General features: G+C 44.8%; 1 protein-coding gene across 24 annotated transcripts in view; it reads left to right on the top strand.

Moving 5' to 3' along the window:
• LOC110532468 (rap1 GTPase-activating protein 1) overlaps nt 1-12,537 on the top strand; it is a 90,149-nt gene that overhangs the window by 36,241 nt on the left and 41,371 nt on the right. For 14 of the 24 annotated variants that reach the window (XM_090184929.1, XM_021616401.3, XM_021616402.3 and 11 more), the window contains exon 3: nt 6,568-6,670. In XM_090184929.1, the coding sequence (XP_090041055.1) occupies nt 6,568-6,670 (103 nt within the window). Of the gene's footprint in view, nt 1-3,382; nt 3,828-6,567; nt 6,671-12,537 lie in introns of those variants that run through there. The other 10 variants (XM_090184956.1, XM_090184953.1, XM_090184952.1 and 7 more) reach the window with 5 other exon arrangements.

The raw sequence follows: 12,537 nt of genomic DNA, 5'->3' as shown, positions 1-12,537 counted from the left end.
AACACCAAAAGAAAGATGCCCAGGGTCCCTGCTCATCTGCGTGAATGTGCCTTAGGCATGCTGCAAGAAGGCATGACGACTGCAGATGTGGCTAGGGCAATAAATTGCAATGTCCGTACTGTGAGACGCCTAAGACAACGCTACAGGGAGACAGGACGGACAGCTGATCGTCCTCGCATTGGCAGAACACGTGTAACAACACCTGCACAGGATCGGTACATCTGAACATCACACCTGCGGGACAGGTGCCCGAGTTACACCAGGAACGCACAATCCCTCCATCAGTGCTCAGACTGTCCGCAATAGGCTGAGAGAGGCTGGACTGAGGGCTTGTAGGCCTGTTGTAAGGCAGGTCCTCACCAGACATCACTTCCAACAACGTTGCCTATGGGCACAAACCCACCTTCGCTGGACCAGACAGGACTGGCAAAAAGTGCTCTTCACTGACGAGTTGCGGTTTTGTCTCACCAGGAGTGATGGTCAGATTTCCGATGACCCTCCAGCATGACAATGCCACCAGCCATACTACTCGTTCTGCTTGTTCTGTTCCCAACCCTCCTCCTCTCACTGCTGCTGACCTTTGCAGATTCTGCCGTTATGCTCCTGAAGTTGGCGGTAATAGGCTACACCAGGGGTCGGCACCCTTTTTCCATTTGGAGTGCCAATTTATTTTACAATTGCATGCCAATTATGATTTTCATATGCACATGTTCGTGGAACAATTTAATTTATTTTACAATAGTCTGTATCTCAAAATCATTGTCATGTGGTTAATTGAAATTGTTTCTAAATGAAATGATGCATCAAATATTGTGGGCCCTCAGTTTCCCACACCAGTGAGCTCGGGACAGACACAGCTGTATGCTGTCCCTTGTGTCCCTTGTGTCCCTTGTGCAAGGTAATCAGGTATTTTATGACATTTTTCCCTTTGATGCCGAGTGGTAGAAATACATTGAGGAACTATTGTCATTCTCAATGGATTCTATAAACACGCTTTGTTTACTTGCTGTTTGAGGTGAAGAAAAAATGACTTTGTTTAGACAATCATAAATACTTTTAGACATCCCCAAATGGCATATTTATAGGCCTACATTAGCATGCAAGCCAGGTAGCCTAGGCCTGCTTTTTATGCGTAATCAGGCGCGTGTCCTTACCCAACATTGACAGGTGTGCCCCAAACAAAAGACAATTAATAAATTGATAATACGCGTAAATGGAATGAAATTAACCAAAATGTGTTTCTCACAAGTAGGTTTTGAGCTCTGCAAACAATGTGTCCACTCTGACAATGAGAACGGTAAACAACTGTAATAATAATATATTGAATGCATTAACAGAAATTTCTGTAACCAAACGAGCATTGTAGATTAGAAATGATGGGAATTAACCGTAAATGTTGGCCATTACTGGTGACATATGTCATGTGGAATTGATAGACACTAACAATCAAAGGGCAAACAATTCACACAATGAAGTTATGAAACAATGAATGCGAACGAAATGGCAGGAAAGAGATGTGCCTTTGTGCATCTTAGCCACACTCCCCTTCTTCTTGGACCATGGAATCCTCAATGAATAGTCCACTTTTTTTTGCAACTGTTTGACTAAAACAATCTCGGTTGTATTGACCAAACAATCGACCAGTCAAATAAACAGGGTCAGCCCTAAGAGGGATGTTGTCGCCCTGTTGTTTGATGTTGGCGATTACCTGCCTGGCATCGGGGTCTCCAGGGGGTCCTGGGGCCTGACAGTCCCGTTCCAGCGGTGCAAAACTTTTTACCAGGCGGAGCGACTCCTCCAAGGCAGAAAAGGCTCCCTCGGGCCCTTTCACCTAACCACCTCTGCCGAGTATTTTTGGTGAAGTGGAGTCAATTGAGCCACCTGTTCTGAGAAGTGGGCCAGATTGACTTCGACCAACTCTCCACCACCTTGGGCGAGAGAGATGTTCAGCGATGAGATATGTTTAGCCTGGGCTACAGCTACATTGGTGAACTCACCAATGAGAGTCTCCTTATTGTTCAGGTTAGCTGGGGAATGCCCCTCTGCAGCCCGCCCGTTATCATCCATCATCCGGTCACACCAAAGGCACATTTTCCAGACACCCTGTTCCGTATGCTGTGTGTCCTTCTGGTTAGTGAACATCTCACAGTGGTAGCATTAGACACTCAATGGTTGGCCATTGATATCCATTGGATAGCCGTCGGTAGCCATAATGCTAAAGAACAAAGCAGTCTAGCCACAGTTAGCAGCCCTATAGCTTAAAGTCCAGTAAAGCGGTGTGTTCAATGAATAGCTCAAATAGGCTACAAAAACAAACAAAAAAACAAGTGCATCAGTTTGGACCTGTACAGGCCGTCGGTCGATACACTCAAGTAAGTAAAATATAAAATAGCCTATAAGTTAGGATAAAATAGCTCATAGACGAGTTGAACAACTCGCTCCAAACATAACTTGCGTCATCCCAGAATGCAATGCTGGGGAATATTATGATGGCACCTTGTGATCTTCCATCAGAGTGTGAAGGCCTTGAATGATGTAGAGACCATGTTGGTACAGTAGGTGAGGTTAGCGGTCAGAGAATAAGAGAGGCGAGAGAAAGAGAGAAACAGCGAGAGTCCTCCCAACTCCAATTGAATAAGCTGGGCATTGAGCTGTTCATGCTGAATGGACAGTAAATCTTTTGTTCACTTTTATTCTGGCATTGGGAAGTAAAACTGTGAGGATTACTTTTTGTAATGATTACTACAATACACAATTTTAAAGACTATAATCCTTTATCTCTCCTAGCATAACAAACACTACTAGTAGGATGAATCCTACTCCTGCATGACTGTGCTTCAAGGCACACGATTTAGTGAAAGCAGGTCCACTTGGTCCTTGACTCAAACTATGGGAAGAATAGAAAGGTCAGTGCACTCACTGGCAGACAGGTCAGACAGTGCATTAGTGTTCCTACGTACCTGAGGGGACACACAAACATGCTTTAGGAGAAGAGAACATCGCCAGGGACATTCGGACTGGTGGGAGCGGAAGGACTTCAAAAGAAACTGACATTTAACATGTTCCAGTAATATTCTAAATATAAGCTTTCCTTTTGATTGCAGGAGTGCAATCGCTGATCATTTTAGTAATTGAAAGCTCTTCTGCTTGTAGCCTCTCTCTCCGAACTGTGGTACTGCAAGGCAGAGTATGTCTCCTCTAGTATTCTCTCTTACTGGAAGAATAACTATAGAAACACACACTCAATATATGAAGTACACTATTCAGTGTGTGTGGGGGTGGGTGGGTGGGTGGGTGGGTGGGTGGGTGGGTGGGTGGGTGGGTGGGTGGGTGTAGGTGTGTTGTTGGTTGGGGTTAGGTGCGTGAGTGCGTGGATGCCTGTATGTGTGCTTGTCTGTGTTTTTGAATGCGTCTGTCCCGTTGTCGGGGGAGACTCATCTGATTTGGTTGCCGGAGCAACCGGTCCTAGCTAGTGAGGCACGTTGTTTAATTAAGGTGAGGTGTATTCAGAGGAGAAGAGAACAAACCTCTAGAAAACTCAGAGCAGAGCGGCAGGCTTCACTGTCTCCCTTCTCTCTCTCTTTTATTTCTTTCTCCCAGTCCCAGTATGGGCGGGGAGGGGCACCGTGTCAGAGAGGGAGGGAGAAAGGAGAAGAGAGCTAAGAGCATTGAGAGAGAGAAATAAAGAGAAAGGGAGTGCGTGAGAGAGCAGGTGTGTGGCAGGCAGAGGCAGAGAGTTGAGAGAGTGAGAGAGTCCTAGCCATCTGCTTTTTAACTGATCTCTGATAAATTTATCCAGGAGCAACACTGCTCACAGCTGACACAGAGTGAGTAACTTCCTTTGCTCTTATTTCTGTTTCATCATGTTTGTTCTGATAGTACCTACGGCTTTTACTTTATGGCCCTATGATTTCATTCTGTAGCATTATATATAGGTTGGATTTGTTATGTAATCTGTGTTGTGGTGGTGGTGGGGGGGTGAAGCTGTGGCAGCTTTGTGCTTCCTGCAAACTGATATGCAGGAGTTTTACGTAGAGGCAGGCAGGCATGCTGGCAGGCAGGCAGGCAGGCAGGCGGGCAGGCGGGCAGGCGGGCAGGCGGGCAGGCGGGCGGGCGGGACTCTGGATGAGAACATAATTATGTTTGTTTCCAACATTAAGGCTATTTTCCTAATTAGGTGAAATATGCTTTGTGTTTTGTTTCCTTGCCACGATACTAAGGAGTTTCATGATACTGGTATGGTCATGGCCCTAGTAAGGAGAGAGGAGAGAGGGTCCCCTACTGCTCTGATGTGATATTGTTGTTATTTATGTGCTCTGACAGTTTGTGCGTGGTGTGTGGTGCAAGGTACAGTGTGTTTCCTCTCTCCTGATTCATGTCATTGGGGAAGAATGAGTCATCTATATTAGAACTATGCACACTTGCAATCACTCACTCAAGTCGCTAATCTCTTTCCGAACTTCTGACAGATCTTCTCTCTCTAAATTACACATCTAAATTAAATACATCCCACAACCACCAGGACAACCTCCTCCTTAGGGAGTTAGTGTGCTGGCTGGTGTGTGTGTACTCCAGCACTGTCCATCCACAGTGTGTGTGCGTGCATATGTGTGTCTGGGTGTGTGTGTACTCCAACACTGTCCATCCACTGTGTGTGTGTGCATGTGTGTGTCTGGGTGTGTGTGTACTCCAGCACTGTCCATCCACAGTGTGTGTGCGTGCATGTGTGTGTCTGGGTGTGTGTGTACTCCAGCACTGTTCATCCACAGTGTGTGTGTGTGCATGTGTGTGTCTGGGTGTGTGTGTGTGTGTGTATTCCAATACTGTCCATCCACAGTGTGTGTGCGTGCATGTGCGTGTCTGGGTGTGTGTGTGTACTCCAGCACTGTCCATCCACAGTGTGTGTGCGTGCATGTGTGTGTCTGGGTGTGTGTCTGGGTGTGTGTGTGTGTACTCCAGCACTGTCCATCCACAGTGTGTGTGCGTGCATGTGTGTGTCTGGGTGTGTGTGTACTCCAGCACTGTTCATCCACAGTGTGTGTGCGTGCATGTGTGTGTCTGGGTGTGTGTCTGGGTGTGTGTGTGTACTCCAGCACTGTCCATCCACAGTGTGCGTGCATGTGCGTGTCTGAGTGTGTGTGTGTGCACTCCGGCTCCGTCCATACACAGTGTTTGTTTCAGGTCTAATTAGCTGTGTTGGGCAGCTGAAGTTCTGTCTTGATCTCTCATGAGACAGACTGGAGCTGCCTGCATGGCCTCATTGAATTCCACTAAAGACACACTGGTTTCAGCTTCATCTCCTCAAGAGACTGTCAAACACATACTGTAATCTATGACTCACACAGCCTAGTCATATAGCCTGCTCCGTATACCTTTTTAAAACTAATCTGACTACGACTGGAAATCTGCTTTATTCAGCCTCACCAACCAACAACCTATAGCTCTACTAACCACTATATTAATTCGCAATTTTTTAAAATCTTAATTTACACCTGCCATGTTCTGTTATAATCTCCACCCGGCACAGCCAGAAGAGGACTGGCCATCCCTCAGAGCATGGTTCCTCTCTAGGTTTCTTCCTAGGTTCTCGTCTTTCTAGGGTGTTTTTCCTAGCCACCGTGCTTCTACACCTGCATTGGGCTGGGTTTCTGTACAGCACTTTGAGATATCAGCTGATGTAAGAAGGGCTATATAAATACATTTGATTGGTTGATTGTCAGCAACGGGTCTGGCTGAAATAGCAGAATCCACTAATTTGAAGGGGTGTCCACATGCTTTTGTATATACAGTGTATGCATATTGATGGATGTCAGCCCTATGACATGATGTACTAGCAATATCATGGTATTCACTATAACTGTGGCATTGTGTTCCATGGGGATTTTGTATGTTTAATATTGTGTTTTATGCTCCTTTGCTGCAAAACCAATTGCTCTCTGGGACAAATCAAGTTTAAACTTGATCTTCATCTGGACACAGTGGGATTCACAATCAGGGAGAAATGGCAATACATTTCCTGTATTCACCAGAAATGTTGACTGTAACATATTCTCGAGTCTCAAGCTCGTCCAGTATTTGTATTGGTTTCTACAAGATATTGAAAGTCACCCTTTAGCTCAACTCTCATATCCCCAGAAACCTTATTTAGCCTGAAATGTAATACAATATATTTTCCTCCGGTCACTGAGTCATCATATCTATTATCTAATAATACCCTACTGCCAGAACAATAGAGGAAGGAAGTCAGAGCAGAGATGAGGAGTTAGAATGATATTGGATTACTCAGTCTCTTCATACTGCTCTTCAACCTCAGTTTACTGTTTACACCGTAGGCCATTGTGATGCTTCCCAGAATGGGCACCACGCTGCAGCCAGTGTTTCCTAAATAGCTGTGTATTGTGTTGTGTTGTGTTGCAGTTGTAAGGGATTCGAACCCTAGAACCCTGAGGCATTCAGCCACATTGTTTATTCCCCTTCTCTCCCCTCATGACCTCAATGTGATATGAGGGACTTATTCTGATCTGTCTAATGTTCATGTTTCTCTCTGTGTGTTTTCTGTGTTTGTAGGAAACAAAATGGGGGTGACCACCGGATCTCTACCACACTAGATCCACCGCTGTTCCAGCCCCTGTTGTCCCCTCTCCCGTACACCGCTCCACCGTTCCTCAAGGTAGGAGGGGAGGGTGGGGTGGGAGGGGAGTGGATGGATGGATGGAGAGGTTTGGATTTGTGTGCTGTGGACACCCGTCCTCAGCTTACACCCCCAGCATAACCTACACTCACTTACCCTATGTTCTCTGTGTCTGTACTCACCATGTCTGTTCTGTCAGTTATGCCTGTCTGTACTCACCATGTCTGTTCTGTCTGTCTGTACTCACCCTGTCTGTTCTGTCTGTCTGTACTCACCCTGTCTGTTCTGTCATTTCTGTCTGTCTGTACTCACCCTGTCTGTTCTGTCTGTACTCACCCTGTCTGTTCTGTCTGTCTGTACTCACCCTGTCTGTTCTGTCATTTCTGTCTGTCTGTACTCACCCTGTCTGTTCTGTCTGTCTGTACTCACCCTGTCTGTTCTGTCTGTAATCACCTTGTCTGTCTGTACTCACCCTATCTGTTCTGTCATTTCAGTCTGTCTGTACTCACCCTGTCTGTTCTGTCATTTCAGTCTGTCTGTACTGACCCTATCTGTTTTGTCTGTCTGTACTCACCCTGTCTGTTCTGTCTGTACTCACCTTGTCTGTCTGTACTCACCCTGTCTGTTCTGTCATTTTAGTCTGTCTGTACTCACTCTGTCTGTTCTGTCTGTCTGTACTCACCCTGTCTGTTCTGTCTGTACTCACCTTGTCTGTCTGTACTCACCCTGTCTGTTCTGTCATTTCTGTCTGTCTGTACTCACCCTGTCTGTTCTGTCATTCATGTCTGTCTGTACTCACCCTGTCTGTTCTGTCTGTACTCACCTTGTCTGTCTGTACTCACCCTGTCTGTTCTGTCATTTTAGTCTGTCTGTACTCACTCTGTCTGTTCTGTCTGTCTGTACTCACCCTGTCTGTTCTGTCTGTACTCACCTTGTCTGTCTGTACTCACCCTGTCTGTTCTGTCATTTCTGTCTGTCTGTACTCACCCTGTCTGTTCTGTCATTCATGTCTGTCTGTACTCACCCTGTCTGTTCTGTCATTTCAGTCTGTCTGTACTCACCCTGTCTGTTATGTCTGTCTGCACTCACCCTGTCTGTTCTGTCATTTCAGTCTGTCTGTACTCACCCTGTCTGTTCTGTCATTTCAGTCTGTCTGTACTCACCCTGTCTGTTCTGTCATTTCAGTCTGTCTGTACTCACCCTGTCTGTTCTGACATTTCTGTCTGTCTCTACTCACCCTGTCTGTTCTGTCAGTTCTGTCTGTCTCTACTCACCCTGTCTGTTCTATCTCTTTGTACTCACCCTGTCTGTTCTGTCTGTCTGTACTCACCATGTCTGTTCTGTCATTTCTGTCTGTCTGTACTCACCCTGTCTGTTGTGTCTGTCTGTCCTCACCCTGTATGTTCTGTCTCTTTGTACTCACCCTGTCTGTTCTGTCTGTCTGTTCTGTCTGTCTGTACTCACCCTGTCTGTTCTGTCTGTCTGTACTCACCATGTCTGTTCTGTCTGTACTTGCCCTGTCTGTTATGTCTGTCTGTACACATCATGTCTGTTCTGTTCTGTCTGTACTGGCCCTGTGTAACCTGAGACCGTACTCACCCTGTCTGTTCTCACCCTGTCTGTTCTGTCAGTTCTGTCTGTCTGTACTCACCCTGTCTGTTCTGCCAGTTCTATCTGTCTGTACTCACCATATCTGTTCTGTTCTGTCTGTACTGACCCTGTGTAACATGAGACTGTACTCATACTGTTGGTCCTGTGTGTCTCTATCCTCTACCCTAAAGCCTGTCTGAATAATATTAATTCTGGAGGTAAAATTTCCCTGTCCCAAAACCACAATGTGTCACCTACCTTACTAATGTACTACTATACTGCTTATGGCTTACAGTGACTTGGCAACCTAACTCTAAATTCATTCACAATTCAAATTGTGGCAATAGTACTTGTCAAAATACTTGTCATCAGCACCCATTTCCAAATGATCCATTCCAAAGAATATATACCTTTTGACAGGTCTTACATCTGAACTGAAAGGCTAACTAATCTGTCTCAGATATTTTGGGAGGTATTAGATTAGGTATCTGAGCTTGGTGATTAAGAGGATACAATCTTGATGATGTCTGTGAGGTTTAAGAGGATTCCCTACACTTAGAAAGGAAGGACTTACACTTGACTGGCTGAACAGAACGTAATGGTTAGAATGAGAAACAGATCAAGACAGTGTTCTGAGATTGGGTTAATTAGATTGGGTTATTTAACTTGAATCATTCACTTCCCTTGATAATCCAGCCAACACCCATGCATAGTTCTTTGAGTAGGCCTTCCCGACATTAGACCTAAGTAGCAGACCAAGAGTAGAAGGATTGAATCTTGAGGAGGGGATGGATAGATGGTGTGAGAAGCAGGAAGTAGAGAGGGAGTCGTGGACGGTTTACCAGATCAAGAGTCAGTGAGCATTGTGGTGAAATCAGGCCAATCCCTAATTAACACCATCTGTGAAGGATTGGACCATTACAGTCATCTGTAGCATTACAATGAGAAGGCCGTGTGTTAAAGGAATACTTCAGGATTTTGGCAATGAGGCCCTTTATCTACTTCCCCACAGTCAGATGAGCTTGTGGATACCGTTTTTATGTCTCTGTGTCCAGTATGAAGGAAGCAGTTTCCCTAGCCAATGCGAACTAGCATGGTATCCTCATTGCCAAAATTCCTGACATGTCTACCTTAGATCAGCCTCTCAGAATAGTACTAAAGACAAACACGCAACCCAGAAAATGATTAAAAACAGCCCATATTAACATACTGTATGTATTCTGAGAAAAGACTCATGAAATTGACAACTTACTAACATCAGGAAACATTAATATTCTGTCCATCTCTGAAGTATTATTTTAAGGCATTGCTTAGAGATCATAGGTTGTGCTTATTCATAGTTGTTGGAATGAGGGGTACTGTGTGGGTACTGTGAGGGTCAGAGCCCTCTGCAAAGGGCAGTCATTCTTATGTGCACACATACACACACACGCACACACACACGCACACACACACACACACACACACACACACACACACACACACACACACACACACACACACACACACACACACACACACACACACACACACACACACACACACAGCGTCAAGGTCGGTCAGAGACTGCGTCACATGGCACATGACTCCTACCAGCTTTAACTGAATAAAATAAATCAGACTTTTTTTTCCCAACCATAGAGATTAGATTAAATATGACCTGCTGCTTTCTCTTCTAAATGTCTCCGCCCTCTGAAATTACTGTATATTAGCACATTGTTGCTCTGACTTCATGGAGGTACACATTGTTGCTCTGACTTCATGGAGGTACACATTGTTGCTCTGACTTCATGGAGGTACACATTGTTTCACTTGACTTTGACCAAAGGTGATAAACATGGTGTAACATGCCATTGTAGCGACTGGCAGTTCTACTGTAATTATTTCAGTTCTACTGTCAATTTCCTCATTTCACAGACCAGAAACAGTCATGCAAGCACAGTCATCCCTGTCATAATATGCTCAGAGACATGGAAATTGTATTTTATCCCAGAGAAAGAGAAGTGAAATCAATGTAAGTAACCCAATCTATGTTCCTTTAACTTTTAGTTCCGAGGGTATTGTCAGCAATAATCATATGCCCATAGAATGTCCACTGTTTCCACTGAAACGGTCTGCTTTAGGAAGAAGCCTCTGTGGGCAGACCACTCAGTACCATTGGCTCAAATGTAAATGTCACTGACATGTCTACCTTGGATCAGCCTCTCAGAATAGTACTAAAAACAAACAAGCAACCCAGAAAATGATTAAAAACAGCCCATATTTGCATACTGTATGTATTCTGAGAAACAAGGCTCATGAAATTGACAACTTACCAACATCAGAAAACATTCATTTTCTTTTCATCTCTGAAACACACTTAGATCATTTCTTTGATGATGCAGTAGTATTTCTACATGGTTATAGCATTTACAGGAAAGATAGAAATGCAAATGGAGGAGATGTTGCTATATATGCCCAGAGTCATATTCCTGTTAGGCTGCAGAGGATCTCATGTCAGATGATATAGAAGTATGTGGCCACATCCATCGGTTGTAGTGATTATAATGTAAGGCTCCGGAGATGGGCACATCGGGCACCGCTCCTGAGCATACTACTCGCCAATGTCCAGTCTCTTGCCAACAAGGTTGATGAAATCTGAGAACGGGTAGCATTCCAGAGAGACATAAGAGACTGTAACGTTATTTTCTTCATGGAAACATGGCTCACTCGAGACACTCTATCGGAGTCGGTACAGCCAGTTGGTTTCTTCACGCATCGCGCCGGCAGAAACAAGCATCTTTATGGTAAGAAGAGGGGCAGGGGGGGTATGCCTTATGATTAACGAGATGTGGTGTGATCATAACAACATACAGGAACTGAAGTCCTTCTGTTCACCTGACTTAGGATTCCTCACAATCAAATGTCGACTGTATTATCTACCAAGAGAATTCTCTTCGATTATAATCACAGCCCCATATATTCCCCCCCAAGCAGACACATCGACGGCCCTGAATGAACTTTATTTGACTCTATGTAAACTGGAAACCACATATCCTGAGGCTGCATTCATTGTAGCTGGGGATTTTAACAAGGGTAATCTGAAAACAAGACTCCCTAAATTCTATCAGCATATTGATTGTGCTACCAGGGCTGGTAAAACCCTGGATCATTGTTATTCTAACTTCCGCGATGCATATAAGGCCCTCCCCCGCCCTCCTTTTGGAAAAGCTGACCACGACTCCATTTTGTTGCTCCCAGCCTATAGACAGAGACTAAAACAGGAAAGTCCCGCGCTTAGGTCTGTTCAACGCTGGTCCGACCAATCTGATTCCACGCTTCAAGATTGCTTCGATCATGTGGATTGGGATATGTTCCGCATTGCATCAAACAACAACGTTGACGAATATGCTGATTCGGTGAGCAAGTTTATTAGCAAGTGCATACGGGATGTCGTTCCCACAGCAACTATGCCAGGAGTTCCTCTGTAGGAACACCCTCCCCCCCGTTCAGCTCAAACGGTGGCGCATGGAACGCAAAAATATTCTTAAAAATATAGCTCAAATGAAAGATAAACACCTTGTTCATCTACCCAGCATGTCAGATTTTTAAAATGTTTTACGGCGAAAACACACCACACATTTATATTAGACCACCACCGAAACAAAGACAAGCGGCAGCCATTTTGTCCCAGAAAATATAAAATTATAAAAGCAGGATTAAAAAATAAATCGCGCGCGATTTGAACGATTGAACGCTCCAAAGAAAGAGGACATCTAGTGGAAGAGATGGAAAGTGTCCCCAGATCCATAAGTGGTCGGGAAGGGTGGGGGCATGACGTCAAAGTTGCTCCAACTTTCATGGCCACAAAAACTAGTTTGGAAGAATGCATGCCCTGTGAGTTCTGCTATACTTACAGACATAATTCCAACGGTTTTAGAAGCTTTAGAGTGTTTTCTATCCAATAATAATTATTATATGCATATATTAGCAATTTTTAATATTTTTTTTTTCAGTTTACTAGGGGTACCCAATTTCTCCAAAGGGGGCGTAAATCTGCCTGGCATCAACAGGTTTTAAAACATTCCCCAACCAGAAACCATGGATTGATGGCAGCATTCGCGCGAAACTGAAAGCGAGAACCACTGCTTTTAGGGCAAGGTGACCGGAAACATGACCGAATACAAACAGTGTAGCTATTCCCTCCGCAAGGCAATCAAACAAGCTAAGCGTCAGTATAGAGACAAAATAGAGTCGCAATACAACGGCTCAGACAAACCAGCCCCGTCGCGGACCAGGATGTCTTGCTCCCAGACAGACTAAACAACTTCTTTGCT

This window comes from Oncorhynchus mykiss, chromosome 9 (assembly GCF_057628025.1).
Source record: "Oncorhynchus mykiss isolate SJ-2025 chromosome 9, ASM5762802v1, whole genome shotgun sequence".
In the NCBI taxonomy this organism is placed as follows: Eukaryota; Metazoa; Chordata; class Actinopteri; order Salmoniformes; family Salmonidae; genus Oncorhynchus; species Oncorhynchus mykiss.
Note: the sequence above shows the minus strand (reverse complement) of the source record. Positions and strands in the feature narration are given on the sequence as shown.